General features: G+C 45.3%; 1 protein-coding gene across 2 annotated transcripts; it reads right to left on the bottom strand.

Annotated features, from left to right (window-relative positions):
* Positions 1-8,034: 8,034 nt before the first annotated feature.
* On the bottom strand, positions 8,035-23,680 carry ABRAXAS2 (abraxas 2, BRISC complex subunit). 2 transcript variants are annotated; one of them, XM_085582941.1, is made up of 9 exons: positions 23,389-23,680; positions 21,661-21,751; positions 18,791-18,827; positions 17,132-17,198; positions 16,552-16,742; positions 15,858-15,977; positions 15,096-15,180; positions 13,441-13,555; positions 8,035-10,258 (listed from the first exon to the last, which is right to left on the bottom strand). In XM_085582941.1, exons 1-9 carry the CDS (start codon positions 23,413-23,415, stop codon positions 9,789-9,791), a joined length of 1,203 nt encoding a protein of 400 aa, XP_085439067.1. In that variant the 5' UTR covers positions 23,416-23,680; the 3' UTR covers positions 8,035-9,788. The 2 variants fall into 2 exon arrangements, with proteins under 2 accessions (XP_085439067.1, XP_021382034.1); XM_021526359.3 differs by having other exon boundaries at positions 23,580-23,680.
* Positions 23,681-25,032: the final 1,352 nt, after the last annotated feature.

Below are 25,032 nucleotides of genomic sequence, written 5' to 3'. Positions count from 1 at the left end.
GCGTGGCTCAGCCCGTTAAAGATCAGGAGCTCCAAGAAGAGATGAGTGAAGCTGCCCAAGGACTCAGGAGCTCATCCATCGTCCTTGCCAAGGAATCAGAAAGTCCCAGGTCACACTCTGAGAACAAATGTCCGTGTGTCTGTCGTCAGACACAAGCCAAGTGACGTGGGCACCTTACCTTGTCCCAGCAGCTGACCTTCAGTCTTGGTCTCTTCAGACTGATCCCATTCCCTGGGCTTCAAATACTTTTGCTGCCACTGAGTGTTCTCTGAAGATTTAATTAAAATCTAGAAAACAACACAGAAACCTGGAAAACAACACAAACCCTTCAGCAGAGATTTTTAAGCAAACCAAGGACATTAATACTTTAAAACACCTTTTCAAAACCCTCATTCCTTGTGCCGAGTGGGTTTTCAGGAAGATGCTGGCAGGCTGCAGCCTCCCCCGAGGGCAGGCAGCCAAAGCCGTGCTGCAGACAGCAGCTGGCAGGGCAGGCTGGCACTGACGCGGGGCAGGTCAGGCAGTGCCCTACAGATGGCAACCGGCACGTGGCACTTCCAGCAGGGCGGCTGGCAGAGCCTGCGCCGGGCGGGCGGCTACGGTGGGACAGGCTGTGCCATGGTGTGTCACGGTGTGCCATGGTGTGCCATGGTGTGTCATGGTGTGCCATGGTGTGCTAAGGTGTGCCATGGTGTGCCAAAATGTGCCACGGTGTGCCATGGTGTGTCAGGGTGTGTCATGATGTGTCATGGTGTGCTACGGTGGGTCAGGGTGTGTCAGGGTGTGTCACGGTGTGCCAAAATGTGCCACCGTGTGCTAAGGTGTGCCATGGTGTGTCACGGTGTGTCAGGGTGTGCCACGGTGTGCCAAAATGTGCCATGGTGTGTCAGGGTGAGCCACGGTGTGCCATGGTGTGCTACAGTGTGTCAGGGTGTGTCACGGTGTGCCATGGTGTGTCAGGGTGTGTCAGGTTGTGCCAAAGTGTGTCACGGTGTGCCACAGTGTTCCACGGTGTCCCACGGTGTGTCACAGTGTGCCACAGTGTTCCACGGTGTCCCACGGTGTCCCATGGTGTGTCACAGCGTGCCACAGTGTTCCACGGTGTCCCACGGTGTCTCATGGTGTGTCACAGCGTGCCACAGTGTTCCACGGTGTCCCACGGTGTCTCATGGTGTGTCACAGCGTGTCACGGTGTGCCACAGTGTCCCACGGGTGGCTCTGTGTCCCCTGCCAGCTCCCAGGCTTCTCCTGCAGGCGCTCCCTGACATCCCAGCTCCCCTGCAATTCCATTTCTGGTGGAACTCTCCCGTGCCTTTCCTCTGCCCCAGTGCAGCACCAGCTCTTCCCAAACACTGCTTGGTTTTCCTCAAGGTGTGATCCTTGCCTAAAACTGAGATAGGATTCTGAAGGGATGATAAAATTACAGATCTCCTCTTCCAGAACCTGTAAAAAGTTGTGCTTGACTTCAGGGTTTTTGCATTCTCTCACCTTCCCCTGAAAAAAAAAAACCCTCTTTTTTTTTTTGTTGTTGTTATTCTGAATCCATTTTTGAAATGACAACTCTGAAAGACGTAAGTCAGTGCCTTTTGTAACTGCAGCTGAAAAAAAAAAAAAGAAGAGTGGATTAAATATCTGCAGAGAAGTTTGCTGAAGCAAAAAGAGCCTCAGCACAATAGCAGGTGTCAGTCTGCACGGGTATTTCTGGAAAAGGGAAAAGCACGGGGTGTTCAAATCAGAGACGTGGTGATTATCATTCCCCCCCACAATGACTGTGCAGTTACAGGTAAGAATTATCCAAAGGTATTAAAAAGCATTGCCAAAAGCAGTAGGAATAAAGGAAATTGAGGCAGAGCAGTGGAGGGTCTGGCTGTTTGCTGCAGGGCCCCACGAGGGAACGGCCCAGAGGGGGAGGCCCTGGTGGCTCAGAAAAGCTGTGGCTGCCCCATCTGACTTTGTAGTGCCCTCAAATCAAACCTAACCGTGAAATGGAAAAATCAAATCATTAAGTTGTGCTTAATGACAACGACATGAACCATGAAACAGAGAAAATTCTGTTGCAGCCCAGTAGAGAAGCCACGTGCTGAGAAGTGCTGGTTACCAGGGGCTCGGCCCCGACCCGGTTCCCTCGCTGAGAAGGGAATTCTCAGATGTGATTCCCAAGGGCCAGGATGAAATGAGCTGCAGTGGAGTTTCTAGGACAGCCAGATAAAGGGAATCACTCAGCTCTCCCTGCAATGCTGGGTGTGACAAAGGTGGATTCCTGGGATACAGGCTGTACCCTGTGCCAGTCCAACTGCAGAGCAAAGCAATGCCACAGCTCTGCCTCACCTGCCCTGCTCACTGCAGCTGGAGTTAAGGGGCTCATTAAGGGAGTCCCCATTAAGGGACTTGTGGGAATCAAGGGCTTCCCTCTGGCTGCCCTGGGACCTTGGCAGGGGTCAGGAACCCCCTGGACAGAGCCCCCAGAGACACTGGCTGTGATCTCTGTCCATGGAAAAGAGTTTTCAATCTTACAGGATCAATTACCAGCTCTGAGTGTTTGATATCAGTAATAATTAAGTGTGGCATGGGTGCAAAAGTAAAATTTTAGGATTCTAGATGAGGGGTCCAAAGGGCACTAGATGGAGGAAATTGGGTGTGCCTTGTCCTTTTTCTCCTTCTTCATGCCCTCCATGTCTCACTGTGGTGTTGGCATTTTTCTGTTGGTTCAGGCTGGGGACACACTGTCCAACGTAGGTGACAGATATTGGCACGTTATTGTAAATGCAGCCCAGGGAGTTTCTGGTATTTAATGTTTGTCACATCCCACTGAGGGCAGAGCCCCACACGCTGCCCTGCAGGACAGAGCTGGGCAGGGCAGCAGAACATGTGAGAGATAAACAGAATAAACAACCTGGAAACCAGCACAGACCAACTATGGCTTCTGCTTTGGCAGCAGGGCAGAAAGACAGATTTTTTACAATCTCAGAATCAGCAATACCTCAGATTCAGATAGGTACTCACTGCAGGACTGGGTCTGCCACTGGGAGCTCCTGGGCTCTGGAAACCACAATCTGAGGGAGACAAGTCCATGGAAAGCCTGGGGGTTAATTCCACACCATCAACAAACACTGGGTTTGAAATTACCCTTCCCACAACACTGAAGGCCAAGGCTGTTTTTTAAGCCTGGCAAAAATCAATCTCCTTCCTGGGGAACATCAGCACAGAAGAAATGCCCAGGATGAGTCCCAGCCGCTGTCCCCATCGATGGCACACAGAGCAGCCACACAAGTGGGGAAATGATCTCTCACTGCTCGATATTTTTTTAGTGCTTCACCTGCTTTGAATTGCAAGTGCTTTGATAAATGAACTGAGAAGTTCCCCAGCTTCTCTGTTCCATGGGTGAACAGCTCAGGGGGAGCTGCCAGAATTAACAGGGTGATTTTTCACAGCAGTGCTCACTGACTCCCTGCTAAAGCCTCAATGTCTTTTCCTGGTCCCTTATCCTTGCAAACTCCCTGCTCTTCCAGCAGCAAGGCATGGATAATTTATACATTTTGGGGGGTGGTCTCAATGTGTATAAGAGGATTGATTTAAGGATTTTTGTGCAAAATCAACAGAAAGCAAACATTCCCTGGTAGCAACCTGTAGGAGAGCAGTTAAAAATGGGAACAGCAGCACTGGGCTTCATGCATCCACAATAGGGAAAGGCACTGTGGTTGGTGTTCTGGGTTAAGATCCTTTAAATGTGCCAAAGCCAACAATTCACCTGGGTCTGGACAATCCACAACCATGGAAAAATGGCAGAGTAAGAGCAAAGCCCCCTCAGCCACCAGGAACAGGTAAGAAACCTGCTGCTAAAGTAACAGCCTTAATCCCAGCAAAATACCTGGATCAGGCATTTGTAAGGATAACTGGCACATCCCTCATCCCACCCTAGCAGCATTTCTCCAGCTGAGGAATGATGCTGGAGCCCTGATGAGCAGTGTGGGCTCTGTGCAGGGGTGGGCACTCCCAGGAGCTCAGTCCCTTGTTCCTCTGCTCAGACGTTCTTCTCAATCCCTGTTAAGGGATTTATTGTAGGGCACTTTGAGATTCAAGGCAGGATCTGGGATTAGAAGAGCCCGAGGAGTCCTTGCTGAAGGGAGTAGGAGTGTTCTCCATCCTCTCCCTAATCCTGTTTGCACAGAGCAGGCAGATCCCGTGTGCAGCTGTGCCACTGCTGGAGCAGCTGTCTGCAATTCCATCCTGTGCTCCCTGTTCAAATAACGTCCCGTGGATTCCTGGGGCTCCCTGCAGCACCCACCTGCCCTCAGGAGCAGGGATATCACATTCCTCACGTGTTCTGGCACTGCACCACGTCCTCCAGGGGTGCAAAGTGCAGCCCAGAGCTTCCCATGTCAGAGGGAAAGGAGGGACCTGCTCAACAGCACCTGCTGAAACCAAGGCTGCAGTGCTGTGGGAATTAAAATTCCCACTTTGCATGGCTGATGCACTCATGGGATGTTCAGCTTACAGCTCTTCCAGGGGTCCAGGATGGATTAAATTTAACATCCCTGCATTAAGGGTTATTGTTAACAAGTGACAACTACTTGTCAGGAAGGCAGAGCACTCGCCTTCCTGCATGCCAAAACCTTGCACTGTTGCAGGCAGTGACCTTTAAACATTTCATATCCTATGATCCAAACCTCTCTACAGGTTTAAGATAAAACTTTGCTGAGCACCAAGCAGTGCCTTCTGTGCTACCCCTCAGCTGGGAACTCTGGCTGCTCAGGCTAAAAAGTAACAGCCACAGCATTTGGGTGATACCATCCCGTTTAAAGGACTTTTCCCTAAGTGCTGAGTAGGAACATTTTATTTAAGATGACTCCATTTATGGCTAAAATTGGCTATTCATTATTAATATTACAGACTGCCAATGATCCCTGATCACAGCTACAGCAGCCTCTCGCTCTTGAAAATGTGTTAAAAATCACAGACTGCCACCAAAAGAATTGTTGGAACAATCCCCATGGTAGAAATGGGCCTTCTGAAGGAAAAACTTTTAGCAGTACTATTTTTCCTCCTTTGGAAAAAAAAGCCACGTTTACCCAAAGAAAATGTTGAGCAGGAAAACAACTTAGGTAAAAGTCTTAAAAAAGTATTGCTTATAATGGAAGAATTTCAAAACACCTGTGTGTTTATTACTGACTTGCCTCTTGTGGATTTTTAGATTTCTCTTCCAACACCTTCTCTAATGAAGCCAGAGGAAATAAATACATGGCACACGAATCCACATGAGGGGAACAACCAACTCTTCTCTTTGATACCAGGTGAGTACTGAGAGCCCTGGTGCTGGCAGAGCCTGGAGCAGGGAACAACAGGATCTCAGGAGAGCTGGAAATAATTCATGCAACCCCTGCAGTGACCTGGAGGGGTGCAGAGCAGCAGCTTCCCCAGCCTTGGTGGCCTTGAGCTCCTTCTGCAGAGCTCAGCAGGCAGCTCTCCCTAATAAGCCTGGAAAAGGCAATAAGGTGTTTTGTTTTCTCTGGATGATGCCTAGGGAAAAGACAAGCATGTGTAAGTTACCATCTTATTTAAAGGTCAGAAAGAGAAAAAAAATACTTTTCTAGGTGGAAAAACCTCCTAGATTTCCACTGGCACACAGCCTGCTGCTGGATTTACTCCTGACCCACCCACAGCACGAGCTGATGGGATTGTGATGATCCTTCCTTCCTGAAGGAGCTCTTACTGGATCTGGCTGACCTGCTCTGACATCAGCTTCATCTGCAGGGCTTGCCCTGGGAGGTTGAGCCTGAAATTCTCTCAGAATAAGGAGTAACAATCTCCCAGGCTGGAGCTCTGGTAAAGTGAGGTCTCCTGAACTCCTGCTCTCCCTGCCTTTGAAGCCTCTCTGCTCCCACCAGTGGGAACAACAGCGGCCGTTCCCAGAGGGGAATCCAGGTAATTTTGTTCACAGCAAAGGAATATCTTTTTTTTTTTTCTTTTTGTCTTTTAGGAACTTCAGCCAAGATGCTGCTACACAACATAAGGTTATTTATAGGTAAGGAAGAAAAGCAAGAAAACCCAGGAGTCAACAATGTGAGCATTCTTGCTCTTGGTTCCATGAGGTGTGACAGTGTAGTAGTGAGAGCTCTGCAGGAGCTCCCCAGGGGGACAAATGGGAATTTGGGATACTCCTGTCACTGTCCTGACCACAGGCTGGGACAGCTCACAGAATCCCAGAATGGTTGGGGTTGGAAGGAACCTTAAATCCCACCCAGTGCCACCCCTGCCATGGCAGGGACACCTTCCACTGTCCCAGGCTGCTCCAAGCCCCATCCAGCCTGGCCTTGGGCACTGCCAGGGATCCAGGGGCAGGCAGAGCTGCTCTGGGCACCTGTGCCAGGGCTCAGCACCCTCCCAGGGAACAATTCCTTCCCAATATCCCACTTAAATCTTCCCTCCTTCAGCCTAAAACCATTCTCTGTGCCTGTCCCTCCAGGCCCTTGCCCAAAGTCCCTCTCCAGCTCTCTTGGGAGTCCCTTCACCTTCACTGGAAGTGAAGTGACGTGAAGGAGTCCCTTCACCTTCACTGGAAGGTGCCCAAGTACTTATCAGTTTACTAATGAAACTTTAATTAAATTCTGTTTTCTTCCCAAATCTGTAAGCTACAGAAGCAGCATTATAAAGGTACATACAAATAGCCCCACGAATCTAACATGACAGAGAAATGCAGGTGTGAAACCATAGATATTGGAGAAAAAAGAGAAAGCCAGAGGAAGAGTCACCTCAAAGGAAGCCAGAAACCAACACCTTTTTAGCTGCTCTGCAGACTGCTCAGAGGCAGAACCATGGAAGAACCAAGCAAAGCAAGCCTGTTATAAAAAAAATAAACGGAACAAAAAACCCCTTAAAATAAACCTTGAAGTACCAAAAAAAAAAAAAAAAGAAAAGTTTCAGACTGATTCTAGTTATATTCAGAGTACTCAGAAACATCTTCCCACTTAATAGGAGTTTTATCAGTTTGCTTATCTTATCTTATCTTGATGCTACACCAACAGTAACAGCTTCTCTTTACATTTTAACTCGGGTCATGTCAGAGGCAGTGAAATAACCCCAGAGATGTGAGATATGAACTCCAAACCTGCACAGTCATGAATATGCCAAAATGAACAATGCTCACAAGTCTTTCTGCCAACATGTTCCATCCCATAAGCAAAGACAGGACTTGGAGACTCCCAGAGTGTCAATCCAAGCTAATTTCAGAAATATTTGATGATGCTTCCTTTTGTAAGCATATGTGATAGTTCTAATTCACTGAGGCTTCCCATATGGTGCATCCCTGTTCTTACTTTCAACAGTCAGAGGGGGAATAAATGAAACAGCAGTTACAGGTTTCCCACAATCAACCAGAAAATATTTCATTGTACCAGGAAATATTTCATTGTACCAGGATTTGGAACAGAAGGACACAGAAGGCAATTTTCAGTAGCTTTTCCTCAGTGCTGCCTTCCTGTTAGAGGGAGAACTGAGCTACAGGCCCTGTTCCTGGGAATCACCAACAGGGTCTGTCCAGGAGTCAGGCTGGAACCCTGGTGTTTCACAGGTGTGAAACTCCACAATTCAGGATTAAAGCTGACAGATCTCAACCCACCATTGCTGCTTTTAACAGGATTGTCATGAAAATTGCAAAGTCTAAGCAGGTGCATTTTTCCCAGAATATTACCTACATTAAAAAAAAAAAAAAAAAGCCAAATTCTTTGTTCTTATGAGTCAGCAGTTCTGGTGAATGAAAATACCTGCAGGTAGGCACTGGCTGGAGGGCACGATGACACACCTGTCCCACCTACATGGTGCATGGAAAACCAAGCAGAACTTTTAACATTTTTTGTTAAATAACCCCAGAATTCAAGGATCTTGTATAAATATGTGTCAGGCATGGAATACTCCCTCTGCCACATCCCCTCAGTCCCCCAAGCAGAGCAGCCTGAACAAACCACTCCTGAGCTGCACTTCTGCTCCCCAGTGAGCGCCTCCACCAACGTGGCACCTGACAAGCATTAAAATCTAAGATAGGATTAAATAAGATTTTATTGTCACATTTAACTGCTTTCTCAGAGATGTACATTTTGCAGGTTTCTGTGCAGAATAAAAATGAAGAGGGTGGCTGCCAACCTGTCAGTTCTGATTCCAGCATCGACACGTCCACACCTGAGCCACGGGTGCTCACAGGTGGTGACTCCACAGCAAGGTCTCTGTTCCAGGGATTGCAACACTCCAAGACAAAAATCCATCCAGTTAAGGCTAATGAGAACAATGTAAAATAGTTAAAACCAGAAAACTTGATGTTTAAAGATGGAACAACTCGGTAGAAGAGTGGCAATTTTAACATCTCATTTTTTTCCACTATTATTTTGCTTAATTTAGTACAAGTAAGGAGAGGATAATGAACAGACTTTCATTCACAGAAGATGAAAATTTCAGTGGGTAAATCTGAGATATTTAAAATTTTTAAGCAACTGCTTTGCTGTTCTGGGTGTAAACCAAGGAAGTGGCTATTGATACCACAAAGTGATAAATGCTGCAGATAACCTCATCTTAAAATGTGTATTTTCTCATTTACACATCAGGGATAAAGTCCAATAATACAAACTTCTTAGTGGCACAATTTCACATATTTTGGGCAATGTTAGCATACAAGCAGTATTTAAATAAAAGTAAGTGCATCCAAACATGAAATTCTCTAAATATACCACACTTCATTTATCCCAAATGGCAGTTTTCTGTCAAGAGCTGTAATTCAAATTAAAGTAATCATTTACATGTTTCATCCAGAGGAAAAGAGGTAATAAACCCAGGGGACTCTCCAAACAATCTTCTCCTACCCTATCCCCTATTTATCACATAAAATAACTCATCTAGAAGCATAAATCCAATACTCAGATGCAAATAAAATGCAAGTAGCAGTCTCTGATGTTTGCAATTTGCAGACTCCAAAGTCCAATGATGATGGAATTTACTACTTCTGTCGGTCATTTACTCCTGTATGTGCACTTCATATTTATGCTAAAAGAACACATGAGACAATAAATGAGGCTAGTGTGGCGTAAAGTCATTGTAAACCTAGTGAAACCAGAATAATTCTATTTATGACATTCATCTGGATGATTTACCAGGCATCCCACCCCCCCCAGCATCCTTTACAGAAAAAAAGGCAACCATCAGTTGAAGTGAGACACATTCTGTTTGTAAAAAAGGTCGAACCAAACCCCTCCTCTGATGAGGGCATGCCCACAGAAGGAGGTTGACCACATCTTTCGCAACCAGGCTTCTCAGAATTATCAAAATTTCTTTGCTTGCAAAGGCCAATTTGGCTTACCATAGAAAGCTATTCGGAAGGCGGCTGATATATTTATTATTCCCTTTCAAAAATTAAAATTCAAGGCATGATAGTGCAAGAGGTAAGTTTTGATTTGAGAACATTATCTGTAGACTAACTGTGCTTAGTTACTACATCCCAATTTATTGTCTTAAAGAAAATATGGCAACAAAAGCTACAAGATCTCTATAAATTTCATTTTGCCTAAATTTACCAGTACATCCATGAACCTCATCAGTATTAGTACAACTTGATTATCCTAATGATTCCATTATAAAACTTGCAAAATGTATCACAAGGTGAATAAACCATCTAGTGCAAGTCTTCTACATTTCGTGTGCACAGTAATCCTGTGTAGTTCATTTCCTCCGGGTTAAATCCCCAAAATCTCTCGGTAACAATTATGAAAAAACAGCGTCACGTGGATTTTTTTCTGTTTTCCCCCCTATCAAATCTGAGAAGTTTGAGTGTTCCTGGAATCACCATCGGGATGTGCAGAAGGTCGTGACTCCCTTGTCTGTGAGTATTCACTGTCAGAGGACTCTGTGGGTTCAAGCAAATTCTCATAATCACTGTCTTCTGATTCGTCAACATTGTCAGCGAGCGCTCTTTGGGAGGATGGCATGGATGCTCCATTGCCAGAATATTTCAATCCTGCACTTGTGGAAACATAACTGGAAGAACCAACAGCCTGAGGCCGAGGCATGAAGATGCTGCTGCTCTCCAGGAGCCCGGGGCTGCCAGAACTGTCTTGAGTGCTTGTGTTGAAATCCGAGTACGGCGGGGGAGGATCTGAGACGTCGGAATCTTCAAGTGTGCAGCCTTCCACAGCAAACCCAGTGTAGGACATTCGGGGAACAAACATGGGCTCCACGTTATCTGTTGGCATTTGCCTGCTTAAAATTGCCTGCTGCATTCCTGCAAAGCAAAGAACAGCAGGTACTTAATGCTTTCTGGCAAAGTGCTCCACGTACCTGAGCTGCGACCACCTTGCCTGCCCTCTCTTCTTTCTTTCTGCTTGTTATCAAATGCTCATCCCTGGCACTGCTTTCCAGCTCCAGCACTGGATCCTGTCCTCTCAGTCTGCTCTACTCACCTTTCATACCTCTGATTTTAGGCTTACAGAGTCAACAACACACTACCCCTGACCGTCACATCCTACTCTTTGAGCACAACAAACTCCCCTAAATTTAGCAGTGCAGCCTGAACCTCATCAGGATCAGCACAGCTTAATTATCCCAGTGATCCCATTTCAAACCCAAAATGAATCAGAAAGCAAATAAACTATCCAAGTGCAAACATGCTACACTTTCATGTGCACGGTCATCCTGTACAGATCATTTCCTCCAGTTTAAGTTCCCAAAAAACACAGCTACAGGATGTTTCCACAGCCTGTTGCTGTTTCCATCTCATCTTTTCTCTGTATTTTTCAGCTCCTTCTCACATCAAAAAGCACCTGTGTTAGGGCTCAGCCTGCCTGTTCCTCTCTATCTGTGTCTTATTCAGTAAAACTCAACTCACTACTCATCCATAATTGATATTTGATATTGTACCTTAAAAGTATCACTTTGTACTTTTTCTTTCAATGCCCCTTGTGCTAGGGGACAATCTCATAATACCTGCAAAGAAATCACCCTGTCTTATTCCCTCAAATTATTATTTTAATAACTGCACTCACATTAAACATCTAAATGATGGAATTACAGCTGGGGTGTAGCAGGGTTTCAGAACAGGAATGTGAAAATCATCTTAAATGAGCTGATTTGGAAAATAATTTGAGGAAGACGTGCACAGGAATAATGAACTGCAAAAGCAGCAAAATGAGGAACACTTGCATCCTTCTGCAGAAAAGAAACTTGATTTATGTAAACTATAAATCAATATGCATGAGGTGTGCTCAGCTGTGGAGATACAGGTATGTATCATTTAATTTAGTTTTTAACAATATAACCAGAATATATGCAACTATGAACACCACAGTCTAAAAAATAGGGAAAACTGGAGAAACCCTACAAAACACAAGGACTCGTCAGAGATCTAATTATCATGACCTAAGAGGAAAGGCTGGAATAACTGGGATTAGTAGGGAAAACTGAAGAAAGCATTTTATTCTGAAATGTGCCTAAGAGGTTGCTGTAGAAAGGTACATTTGAGTACTGCACAGTAATCACAAGGAAAGACTTCCTGGCAGGAAGTTTTGTTAAGCACTGGCAGAGACTGAAGTTTCTGACTGGTTCCTAAGGGGTTATGAACCAACAACCTTCCAGAATTGACACTGGGGATGTGTAAGGTGAGGGACACAATGGCAGAAACCCCACATGGAGGGTGAGAGTTCCTTTAACCAAGCCACTGAGATGTCTCTTGGGAATAAAAAGAGCACATTTCCTCAAGTGGCTACATAACAGCTCTCCATTTCTGAGGCACAACAGGAGAACTGCAGTGGGAGATTTCCTGGCATCTGGGAAGTGCACAGCACTCACCAAAGCCTGGAACATCCTGCTACAGAACTATTTCACTGATCTGGCACCTAAAGTCTCAACTGCCTTTCATAATGGAGTACTTAAGTCATAACCTGTTAACCCAAGGTTTGTAGGAACACCAAGCTCTCATACAACACTCTCACAAGAATTGGAATCAAACTCTCCCTTTTCCTCACTAAAACCAAGGAAATTCTCCCAGCATTGAGCAAGTGAGGGAACAGAAGGCCAGATTCAGTAATTAACTACTCACATCTAAAAATACTGCAGAGCTCCAAGCTGCATGTTTTCTTGTTTCAGCCCTCTCACATGATTCTCTGCTCTGGCATGAATTCTCAGTCCAGCATTTGCATCTCCCTGGTAGTACCCAGAGTTGAGCACTGACTGCTCTTCCTCCTCCTCCCCCAGCTTTTCCCATCTGTGCTGGGATCAGCTCCAGTCACATTAAATACCCACCTCTGCTTCCCCATAGTAGCAGCTCCCTGCCTACTTCTGCAGGAAACAGCAGTGACTCATTTACTTCCACCTTTCAAATGGTCCTGGGCTAATCCTGGCTCTGTCACCTTATCTTTGAGGTTCAGAAAAAGAAGAACTTGTGCTGACAGATCAAACTGTGCACTAAAATGCCCATGTGATAACAGTACCTTGTTGCCTGGAGAAAATTAAAATACCAGTCACTGCAGAGTTCAGGGTGTTCACCCACCTAAACCATCTTTTTGTCACACACTGCTTTAGCTAACAGGATACAGAAATAATAAAAAACACCTCGTAGCTAAAATGAAAAAATGTCATTATTTGCTTGTCATTTTAAGACATGGCTAAAAAGAGGCAGTGTTTACTGAAATGTGTAATTTGCTTATGAATTATTTAGGTTTTTATTTTGCTTCCTATTTACCTATTCTCTGCTCCACTCTCTATCTTCAGTCTTCCCTTGCACTCACAAATTCAATTAGATCAGCAATGCCTCTTTGGAAGGGGCCAAGTGCTTCACAAAACTTATCTGCTGCTAACCAAAGTCTCCTGAGGCCACACTCAGTTTTTAGGAAGGAGGGACAGTGTGGCAATCAGCCAAATGTGCTCACACAGCAATCCTCACTGACTCAGGAAATTATGGAGCAACGAAATAAGATGAACAACACCTACAAAGATTTACTTCAACACTGAGAAGTGGTATTTCATGCTAAACATCTTTATCACTAAGTCAGCAAATGGGAGTGGGAATAAAGACTTTATAAAACCATGGATAGCTCCTGGCCTGTGAGCACAGAACCTTATTTCTCTACATCAAAAAGAATCTCTCCAGTATTTAGCTTTTTTTTTTTCAATTTTTTTTTCCAACTGATCTTTTTCTGTGTTATTTCCAGAACTGACTCGCTCATTCTTTCTTTACAGTGTTGTCTCTCCTATATTTTAAGCTTGCTAACACTGGATGATTCCAGCAGAAATACTTGCAACACACACTTTCACAGCTCAGGTGTCATTCAACACAAATCCATCATATTTCCCTTCCCACTGGGATGTTTTTTTCCCATGAGTAAACAATTACTTTAATTCCACAAAACATTTTCCCCTCACAGCACCTGCTTCTGAATAAAAAAAAAAGGTAAATAAAGGGCAACTTACTTATTTCTTGTTCTTTTTCGTTCTTCTTTTGTGCAATTTGCCTTTTTAACTTGTTTACATCAGCTTGAAAAGATTCAACAACACGTTCACTTTTTTCTACATCTATACATACTGCCTGGGAGAAAAATGTAAGGTATGCTAAGATTGGGCCAAAATGTAGGAAATAGTTTCAGGACAACATTAATAAAACTACTACCAAACAAGAAGCCATTGAAGCACAAAACTAAAAGCAGGATTTAACTGCAGCAGAAATACTCAAAGATTGTTTTCTTTATTGGCTGTTGCTCCATTATAGGAAAAGCATTTCCAAATAATGCATCATGACAGAAGATCTGTAGTAAGATCCCAAGTTGGTTAGTGTCCCATCCCTGGAAATGTTCAGGATGGATGAGGCTTGGAGCAGCCTGGGACAGTGGAAGGTGTCTCTGCCATGGCAGGGGTGGAATGAGATGAGCTTTAAGGTCCCTTCCCACCCAAAGCATTGTGATTTTATGAAATTAAATATTGGACATGATCACCCCCAGGGATGCTGATTCCACCACTGTCCTGAACAGCCTGTACCAATGCCTGACAGCTCTCTCAGGGAAAAAACTGTTCCTAATCTCCAACCTAAACCTCCCCTGGTGCAACCTGAGGTGGTTTCTTCTCCTCCTGTCACTTGGAGGAGAGCAACAATGTCTCCCCTCGGGCTCCTTTTCTCCAGGCTAAAGAAGCCCATTTCCATTTTTCCAGACAGCAATTGAAACAACAGCAGGAGCACAGAGGACAGTCGTGCTCCTGGCAAGGACAGCATTACAGAGCAATGCCAATAGCTAATGGATACAGCTCTCAAGAGAAATGTTCCTATTCCCTGAAGCTGCCTGGAAGTGTCTGCCTTACCCACTGTCCAAAGGAGGTTGGAAGGTGCAACCTGCCAGTGAGAAAGAGCAGCTCGCCCAGTGCAGGCAGGTGCAGGGGATGGTTGGAGGGATTTCTCTTTGTTCCCTGCTCAGGAGCCAAGCAGCAGAGCTGAGCTGGAGCGGAGACACCAATGCCCCCAGGGCAGATGTAAGGGCAAGCCTGGGAACAAGCTGTGACTCCAGCACAATTAGCAGCTGTGAGCTCCCCGGGCAGCAGGGCTCCACTGCTCTTCACACAGGACAAGCTGTGAACTGACAAGCTCACAATGAGCAGAGCTGACACTCCAGGCTTTTTCAGATGCTTTGGCACTTTTGGAGCAGGATTCACTCATGCTCCACACAAAATGTTCACAAGTTTTAACTAACAGATGGTGCTCTGCTCATGCTCTATACCCAGAGCCAGGAGTCATTTTTATACCTCTGCAAATCCCTACAGCCTTCAGCAGGGCTTCTCTTCACTGCAAACCCTTAAAAATTACTAACATCTCCCATAAATCACTAAGTATTAAATCATTTACTTCCAAAAAAAAAAAAAATTGTGCTATTTGTACCAACCACTTTCACAGAAGCCACTGCAAATGCTCACATTAAATAAAAACGGAAGCATTTAATTTTAATGTCAGTCTTATTTTCCTACAGTTCATGATAACTGCCTATGAGCTCTAAAAATCTCCATCTCCTCCACTGCTGCTTAAACCAAAGGATGAATAAAAGATGTCACATATATACAGACCAATACAGAGTAAAGGATGTTACCTGTACTTTTTCCTGAAGTGCATTATAAACCTGATAGATAGCCCTGATGTCCTTCATCACTCCATCTTTGTCAAAAAAATCAGTACTAAAAATGAAAACAAAGCAGAAATCGTTAGAGAGAAAGGACAATACAGGTTTCTAGCTCATGCTGTCTTTGAATTCCTGTTAAGCAGTCTATCACGGTATTTTTAAAATGTATCTTATTGCTAAATATGCTATTTTAGCAATAGTATCTTGCTAAAAATGTACCATACTGTCATAAACAAAAATTTGGACAGCAGCGTATTAAATACCAAAATTCCTTCTTGAACAATAAAGTCTCATTTGAATGAGATTAAATTTCTGCCAAAATCTTTAAGCTTGTATAATTTCATTGTTAACAGCCAGAAAAGCTACTTTGAATTTATGGCATTTAATTGAAAATACTCAAGAAAACCATCAAGAATTCAATGCTTCTGAGGCAGAGTTCAAGTGCACACAGAATTCCTTGGGGAGGTGGGTGGAAATCAAGTCAGAAGCTTCCAGCCAGAAGGATCCCAGCATGGACTGGCCACACCAACTCTGCTTTTCTGAAAAGTTCACCAAGTTCCCTTGGCTCTTCTAAAAGATCCAGTTATATCCAGGAAAAAAGCACACTGGGAACTGACCATTCTCCTCCAGAACTGGTTTTCTGCTACTCAACGTGCACATTTGTGGAATTCTCTGTGAGGTACAGAGAGTAGAGCTTGATGACTACTTCATTTAAAAAGGAAAAGTCCTTACCCGTGTTCCTTAATAACTTTGGCATAATTCTGAGAAGTATTTGGCACTGAAGAAACTTTGTATTCCTGTTGACTAGTGTTGCCTAGATTAGGAATAGTAAGTGACACCCTTTGATTATACCTGCAGAAAAAGTTCAGAAAGATTTTTTTTAATTCATTTGAAAAAGATTCTTTACAAAAGCCTTGATATTATCCCATCCCTCTGATGATCAGAACTCATCTAATTTTAAAACTTCCGCATTAGGTTTGTTATAAAAGTAGCTGAATATTGTAAGTTGTGTTCAAAATAAATGCAGGATCACAAACCCTTAATATAGAGCTACCTCTACACCTCCAAGAACCTTTACAATGTACAAACTACCAGAGATATATTCAGATCCACTAGAAGAAACATGGTAGTGACATCTGATGTCTCTTAAAATAAAATAAAAAAAAATTAAGGTTTTTTTTGTCTGATGATTTAGAGTTTGAAAAGATTTTTTGTCACCCGAATTTTAATTTGTAAATTACTTGCACAAAAAACCCCCAACAAAATAAAACCAAACCTGTCATCATTAATAAGTACCCCAAGACATCACTGGACAAACACAAAGCTTTCTTTAAGTGTAATTGTACAAACTCCTAAATAGTTTAAAGAATAGCAGCAAAAAGCAGAACAAAGAATGAGGACTGGTTCATTGACAGAGTTTGCTTACCTTCTGTTTGGTCTAAAAAGCACATATTCTAAAGCATGTGTTGAGTTATTTGCAGTGGAAATGAAGCTGAAGAGAAGGAAGACGAGGTCAGGCACTCCAAGGATGTGTGTCAGCTGCTTATGAATGATGTGCTCTCTGTATGACATCTGCTGCTGAGTGTTTCTCCTAAATCTGTACCATCCAATAACGTTCTGTAATCAAAGGACATCAGGAAAAACCCACAGATTTACCTTCTGAGAATAAAGGGGCTGATATTGTGGTACCACCATTACCCAAAAGCTTTAGGACAACGAAACAAACTGAATTCCTCATGATCGGAGTTTGAGATGGTCCATAGAACCCTACCCTTTTGGAGATCTTTAAATCCTTTGCATTTCTTCAGGGAAATTAGACACTGCTTCCAGTTTAATCTAAGCACCACAAATCCAGTAATTACTGTACAGGATAAGCTCTGGATCAAAACAAACCAAATTTGTGAAGGAAAGTATTTATTCTAGTTAGCTACCTTTTTTTTTTCCATTTGTTTTCCAAACCCAGTCCTTCTAATGCCTACAATAGGAGGAAAAGATAGAAAACTTACTTTTCTTCTGTCTTTGAGAATCCTGTCCAAACTCTCCTCATTAACTTTGCCTGCATAGTCATAAAAGCTTGAACAAAAAGGAGAGAAATGTAGGTACACAGTTTATACACACGTATTGTACATAAAGTAAATAATTTATACTTTGAGTGTTCTACAAGAAGATGGCATTCTAGACAATACAAAGCAATTTCAGAGCCTTACTTTTACCAACAGAAATGCACTGTGCAATTTGATTTTAACCAGCATTCTGTAAAACCCTGCTTTGATAATCAGAAGCCTACCAGCCCAGAAGAAATGAAAGCAGGGTCATTTTAAATGCAACTCTAAATCAATTTCTTGAGATCCAATCCTGCCATTGCACTCACATGGCTGGATCCTTGAAGCCAAAAGAGTCAGAAATAATTCAAAGTATCATGGTCTTTTCTAATTGGTTCTGCTTCTACAGCTGAACCCAAACCCTGACATGTTATTTTGTGGACATGAAATATTTAGGAATTTATAAATCTACCTATGTAAATGGGGTTAAGGATTCAGGTAGATCAGAGTGCATGACAAAAGGAAAAACATTTGAAAATAGATTCCTCCTTGTTCTCTTTCAAGAGCTAACACTAACACCTAAAGCAGTGCAGGAAAACACTTAAGTTTAGAGATCTGTGACTTCAACTTTTTGGGGGTGGGGTAGAAAACCACCAAATCTGAGCTCAGTGCTTGGCTGGTAAATATAGGTGGAAATACCATTTGCTTCAAGGTGTAAGTTGTTGGGAAATCTCAGACTACAACTAATGACAAATTTGAGACACTATGCACAAATTTTTCAATTCATGTTTGCAATATTTATTTATAATCCTGGTGGATAATCAACTCTTCCTCTGACTGTGCCTTATCTCCATGTGTGGAGCCTGCAGCATATAAATCCCTGGTTTAAGAATACCCTCTCTGTAATTATCAGCCAGCAAGTGACTGACTGCAGCTTTTCTCTTTAATGCAACCAGTGTCAATCATGTCTAAGCTACTGTGTCTTCTTAATTGGCTGGAAATCTCTCAAGATGAGAGGAGATTAATTGGGAATTCCTTCTCAAAAGGAATTCTAGACAGCACTTTAGAAGCCAACACTGTAACAAGTGAAGACTATGGAGAAAATCTACATGTAAATAGATGGAAGCTGTTAAATAGAATATATTAGCCCCATATTTAATTTAAATTCTGGAGTTCAGAAGATCAGAAGGCAAAAATACTAGAAAGCTGAAAACTGTACAACAATTAGTTGGTGCAGGTTGGTACCACTAAGCACAAACCAACTTGTAAACCCAGCAGGTTACCAGGGTTGGGACACACAGGGGATGCTGTGACCCACCAGGCCCAGACTACAACAATTTAAACTGATTTTGACATTCATCCTCATCATCAGAGTGATATGAGCTCACCTGACTGCTGCCCTACCTCCAGCAGCTACACAAGATGGAAAACCAAAGAGATTGAGAAATAAACCTCTTCCAAGCTACAATACAACTGTAAACTCCTACTTTGATTGTCATGGTTGGTGCCAGTGTGTTTCTGTAAAACCAACATTGTAGGACATTTGAAATGCTAATATATTGCAGGGAGCTCCCTATTTTTATATTCTGCAGCCACCACAGCAAGACAACAAAAGAAGCTTACCTAAAGAGTTTTGAACAAGGCTCATGGTTATGGATTTCTGCAACAACAAACAAACAAACAAAAAAGTGACATGTGTCCAACTGCTCCAGGCAAAAAGAAATTACAGTGGCATATCTTGCATGAACTTTCCACAGCAGAGCTACTGAGCAAGAAACTTCCATGTCAGACCACACACTGCCCTTGCTGTCTCAACACTTGATGACACAGCACCATACAAAGAAAACTGCCTTCACTTCATAATTTCACCTTTTACATAGAAAAATATTTCAATAAGCACTTGCTCAGATGCAGAGATTTATCTGAGCCTCAAATACACACTTTTGATACTATTTGATAGTTACAAACTTCTCACAAAGGCATTTCTGATTTGTTTTCTTTTTTCCTACACATTTCCACAACAGCTTACTCGCATCCATATGCATTGTTTATTACAGCAGTAAGGAATAAAAAGGGATGGGGAAGGGAATCACTGAAATATTATATATTGTAGTGTTTAAAGAGGCAAGGCAAACAGAATCGCTAATGAGAAACGGGGTTAAAAGATATTTTAAAACATTTAGCATCACTTTATAATTCTGTTATACAAAATATTAAAAATCAGGGCAATGTTTTTTCATTTAAAAAGTTGCGATACATGCTAAGATGCTTATTTAATCAGCAAAGGTTGTAACATATCGGCAATCTCACAGGAGAGTGAGAAAAGAGTAAAAATCCAATTTTACATTGTCTTTCTAACACCAAGCATAACTTATTTTTCAGGGGCTTGGAACAACCTGGTGTAGCGGAAGGTGTCCCTGCCCATGGCAGGAGATGGAACAAGACGGGGTTTAAGGTCCCTTCCAACCCAAACCACTCTGGGATTCTGTGACCACACAGCACAAATATTTCCAGCTCCAGCAGCAGAGCCCCACTGGAGCTCAGCAGGAACTTTGCTCAGTGATTCCCTGCAGTGATTCCCCAGCTGCTGCTCGAGGCACCAGGATGGATCACAGCTCCCAAGAGCAGGAGCCAGCACCATCCACATCTCAGCACATTTGGTGTCTATCAAAACAAGGCCCTGAGCATCCATTCCAGGCACCCTGCCTGACAAACTGCACATTCTCACTGGCAAGAACTCCTCAGGAGCTGCTGGTAAAATTACTGACTCCTTTATTTGATATAAAATTGTATCAACTCTAATATTTTCACACCATCATGCAGGCATCTGTGGAAACAATCTGCTAACAAAGCCTGTAAGTACAATTATTCCAGCTTAGCCCAATTCCTTCCAGCAAATACATTGACTGCTGCAACGTTCTTGGGTGATAAGGTTGCCACATAAACTTTGTGTTTTGAAACGGGAAACAAGAATCCTCCTGCTCAGACCCCAGGAAGCAGCCAACATTTTAAATTTAAGGTTTACACACTGCCTTATTTAAATATATATATATGTAACTAGTACACACACTATGTACACACACATATATTTGAACACCACAACTAAGGAGACACAAAAGAAAGTGAAAAGTCATCTGTGACAACAGTGCCACAAAACTGTCAATCTTGTGAGCTGAACTGGCAGTCCAAGAGTTAACTTTGATGAACAAATATTGAAGTAAAAATGGCAAAAAAAAAAAAATTATCCAGCAGGTCTTCAGGAGTGGGTGATTTCCATTCTCACAAAGTCACTGCAACTAATAATGTGACAAAGGGGTGATTTAAAAAAAGCAATTTTTAACACCACAAACACTTGGTTTAGGAAACCAGGCCAAGGCTGCAGGTGGTGACATCACTGCCAACAATAACCAAGATCAGTGACCACTGAAGAGTAAGTTCTAATTTAAAAACCTAACAATGACTGGCTCTGTCAGTTTTGTCTGAACACACAGAGCCATCAACAACACCCTGATAGTGATTATATGCAAACACAAAAAATGCTATGTCTTTATCTTCTGTAATTTGGCTCATAACTGACACTTGCCAGTCAATTTACCACCCATGTTCTCTTAGGAATAACCAGGACAGGAAACTACTGAACCCTCTGGAGCCCAGAGCATAAAACCATCACCACTGCAAGGTGGGAAATCTCCTGGGATGTAACAAGGTACCACTGCACATGTTCACAGATCACCTGCTTTGTGAGAATCTGAGAATCAATCCAGAGCTGTTTGTGTTTTCACTGAGCTTTATGCATGCCCTGTTTTGTTATCTGGGATCACAGTCACAAAGCCAGGTATTTAAGGAGGTTTAAATCTATTTTAACAGCTGGTTATATATCTAGAAACAAAAGGGCAGTTTCTTTCAGGGCTTTCCTATTTTCTATAAACCAAACATGCAACAGCTTCTCACTCATGTCTAAAAAAATCTCCTTCAACCAACACTTAACAGCAAGAGCTTGGATCTTTGCTCAGTTTTCACAACACATCAGCTGTACAGAACTTGTGCTTATCAACAAATTGACAAATATTCCTTGTCCAGTCCTGCTGTGACAGTCTGTGATATCACCAACTCTCAACCATCAATCCAAAGCTGCTGGTGAAAATCTGCCCCTTTCAGTACCAGCAAATCAAGCAATGAATTAATCTCATTTTGAGCACATGCTGTATTTAGGCAACTGTATCAGGCAGGAAATTCCCCACAGACGAATATATTCAATAAATAATCTTTCCTCCATAAAAGGAGGCACATGACACCTCTGTAACTTGCAAAGATTTGCTTTTTTTCTTCACATCACAAGCACAAACACACAGAAACTGTGGCAAACATGATCCTGGAAGTCTGACACACCCCTGTGTTGCTCCCACACGAGAAGCAATTCTCCATGAAACCTCCTGAAAACATGAAACCTGAGCAGTGCCTGTTTCAGAACAACTCAAAGTTACATCACTTACCTATCACTTGTAGAAATTCAGTGTTGCTGATCTGTGAATCACTAATGCTGAAAGTCTCTTCTTGTCTCACCTCTCCCAGCAGAAATCCTTCCTGCAATTTTAAAAGAAACAGATTAAAAATAGAAAAAAAATCCACTATATGCAGTTGTTTACTATAATTTTCTTAGCTTCAAACTGAATCAAAGATGAAGTTTGAAAGACACATCTGAGCTGCACTGGGTAGAAACTGCCCCGAGGTTTTACCAAAGCTGATTTTTTGCTTTGCCAGCATCCTTTTGTAACTACAGGGATGGGCTGTCCAGAAAGAACACTCTACACAAAACCCGCACAAGGCAAACACATCACAAAAGGAAAGGCTCTGCCCCAGCCCCAGATTCAGGGGAAAAGAAGGAAGCCTGAGTACGATGCTGCTCTGCTCCAGCAAAGCCAAGGGAAGAGGAGCTCAAACCTGCAGGGACTCAGACAAAGTTTAGTGTGGACACTGGGCTGGACCCTGACCAACGCCAGGGGTTGCAAAACCCAGAAGGCAATTTAAAGTAAGGCAATTTCAAGGTGCATTCATTTATTCTCCATCCCTACCCAAAACGAAAAAGGAGATTGAGCTGGAATCAGGAAGTTTTGGCACAAGGTGCAGAGGAAAAGAGCAAGCTCAGGCTAAAAACGTGCCAACAAAAAACCGAGCAGCACGGGAGCAGCCCGGCTCTGCACCGCGCCCGCGGGAAAAGCGCTCACGGAGCTTCTACAGCAGCGTTCCCCTCCCACAGCCCGGTCCTGCGGGAGCCCCACCCCGCGGGAGCACCCCGGCACCCCACACCCCGGGGAACAGCCCGGACACCCCGCGGGGAGCACCCCGGCACCCCACACCCCGCCCAGGCACCCCACACCCCGCCCAGGTACCCCAAATCCCGGAGAACAGCCCGGACATCCTGCAGGGAGTACCCCTGGTACCCCACATCCTGGGGAAGATCCCAGACACATCGAGGGGAGCACTCCGGGCACCCCACATCCCAAACACCCCGCGGGGAGCACCCCACATGCCAGGGAACAGTCTGGACACCCCAAGGGGGGCACCCCTGTTACCCCACATCCCGGGGGCAGCGTTCCGCGGATCCCACATCCCGCTCCGACACCCCACACCCCACCCAGACACCCCACATCCCGGGAGCAGCTTCCTGGAGACCCCACACTGCGGGAGAAGCACCCCGGGCACCCCACATCCTACCCGGGAAGGAGCAAACCGGGCAGCCCATATCCCGGGTACCCCGCGGAGCATCCGCGGCATCCCGCACGGCGGACACCCCACATCCCGCGGAGAGCCGCCCGGACGCCCCACATCCCGCTCACACACCCCACAGCCCGCTCGAACACCCCACAGCCCGCTCACACACCCCACAACCCGCTCGAACACCCCACAGCCCGCTCGAACACCCCACAGCCCACTCACACACCCCACAGCCCGCTCACACACCCCACAGCCCGCTCGAACACCCCACACCCCGCTCACACACCCCACATCCCGCTCACACACCCCACACCCCGCTCACACACCCCACATCCCGCTCGGACACCCCACACCCCGCTCACACACCCCACATCCCGCTCGGACACCCCACAGCCCGCTCACACACCCCACATCCCGCTCGAACACCCCACAGCCCGCTCACACACCCCACAGCCCGCTCACACACCCCACAGCCCGCTCACACACCCCACATCCCGCTCACACACCCCACATCCCGCTCGGAGACCCCACATCCCGCCCCGCTGTGTCCGTCAGGGGCCGCCCCCGCCTGCTGTGACCCGCGGCCGGGCCCCACCGGCGGCGGCGCGGCCTGGAAGCTCCGCAGCGCAGCCGCCGGCCGCGGTGCAGCGTGAGGGAGCCCCGCGGGCCCGAGGCGGCGGCGGCGGGAGACACGTACGTGGTCGGCGCTGCTGTTGGCGCTGCAGTAGCACACGGAGCTGAAGGTGTAGCCGGAGATGGACGCCGCCATGACGGACACACCGCCGCCGCCGCCGCCACGGCGCACGCGCGCCGGACGCACGCCCGCTTCCGGCGGCGCCGCGGGGCGTCATGGGGAGTGTAGTCCCGGCGGGGCAGGGGGTACCCGCGTGGGAAGGGTGGGAAACTATGGGAGCAGTTGGACCATTGAGTTTGGGACAGACCCCTGAGCCCGGGAAGGGTGGGAAACTGTGGGAGCAGTTGGACCATTGAGTTTGGGACAGACCCCCGAGCCTGGGAAGGGTGGGACGCTGTGGGAGCAGTTGGACCACTGAGTTTGGGACAGACCCCCGAGCCCATCGAGCCCAGCCTGTGGCTGATCACCAAATTGTCACCCAGCCCAGAGCACTGAGTGACACGTCCAGGGGTTCCTTGGACACCTCCAGGGGTGGAGACTCCTCGCCCTTTCCAACCTTCAACAATCTCTTCTGCGAGGTCATTCCTCCTGCTGTCCACCCTGAGCTCCCCTGGCCAGCCTGGGGCTGTTCCCTCTGCTCCTGTCCCTGTTCCTGGAGCAGAGCCCAACCCCCCGGCTGTCCCCTCCTGGCAGGAGCTGTGCAGAGCCACAAGGTCCCCCTGATCCCCCTTTGCTCCAGGCTGAGCCCCCTCAGCTTCCTCAGGAGTTCCCAGCCCCTTCCCATCTCCAGACCCTCAATGTCTGTCTCATCGTGAGGAACATTGATGTTCTGGAGCTGGTCCAGAGGAGGCCACCAAGGCGATGAGGGAGATGGAGCCCTCTGCTCTGGGACAGGCTGGAGAGCTGGGGAGGCTCACCTGGAGAGGAGAAGCTCCAAGGAGAGCTCAGAGCCCTTCCCGGGCCAGAAGGAGCTCCAGGAGAGCTGGAGAGCGACTGGGAACACGGTATGGAGGGACAGGACACAGGGAATGGCTCCCACTGCCAGAGGACAGGGATGGATATTGGGAAGAAATGCTGTGGTTCACACACACGGAGCTGTACAGGAGGCAACTGTGCAGCAGCGCTGTTTATCACTCTCATGTTCTTAGCAAAACACCTTGCAATAAACCTTCTAAGAGCAATAACATCTGTGACATTTGCAACGAATAAATATCGAAAAGAATAAACAGTTATTTTAAATGTTCATGGAATCACGGTGTAGTTTGAACTGGAAGGGACCTCCAGGGCCATTTATTACAGCCCCTGCCATGGGCAGCAGCACCTTGCACAGACCAGGTGGCTCCACGCCCCATCCAAGCCTTGGACACTGCCAGGATGGGATTTTAGGTGACAGCAGGGATTAGGAAATGTGAAAAATGCACATTCTATGATTGGCTCTTCACAAATATTAAATTGAATACTATATGTATTATGGAGGGTTATTTTGTAATACTGTATTAATCCTTTTAAAGTAGTG

Source organism: Lonchura striata, chromosome 6, assembly GCF_050655825.1.
Source record: "Lonchura striata isolate lonStrDom1 chromosome 6, ASM5065582v1, whole genome shotgun sequence".
Classification (NCBI taxonomy): domain Eukaryota; kingdom Metazoa; phylum Chordata; class Aves; order Passeriformes; family Estrildidae; genus Lonchura; species Lonchura striata.
Note: the sequence above shows the minus strand (reverse complement) of the source record. Positions and strands in the feature narration are given on the sequence as shown.

Coding starts and splice junctions, on each gene's coding strand:
- ABRAXAS2 (XM_021526359.3), bottom strand. CDS start 23,651: ATGGCGGCGTCCATCTCCGGCTACACCTTCAGCTCCGTGTGCTACTGC. Junction 21,752..23,579: donor CCAACAGCAGCGCCGACCAC/GTACGTGTCTCC, acceptor TTAAAATTGCAG/GAAGGATTTCTGCTGGGAGA. Junction 13,556..15,095: donor CACTTCAGGAAAAAGTACAG/GTAACATCCTTT, acceptor TTTTTCTCCCAG/GCAGTATGTATAGATGTAGA.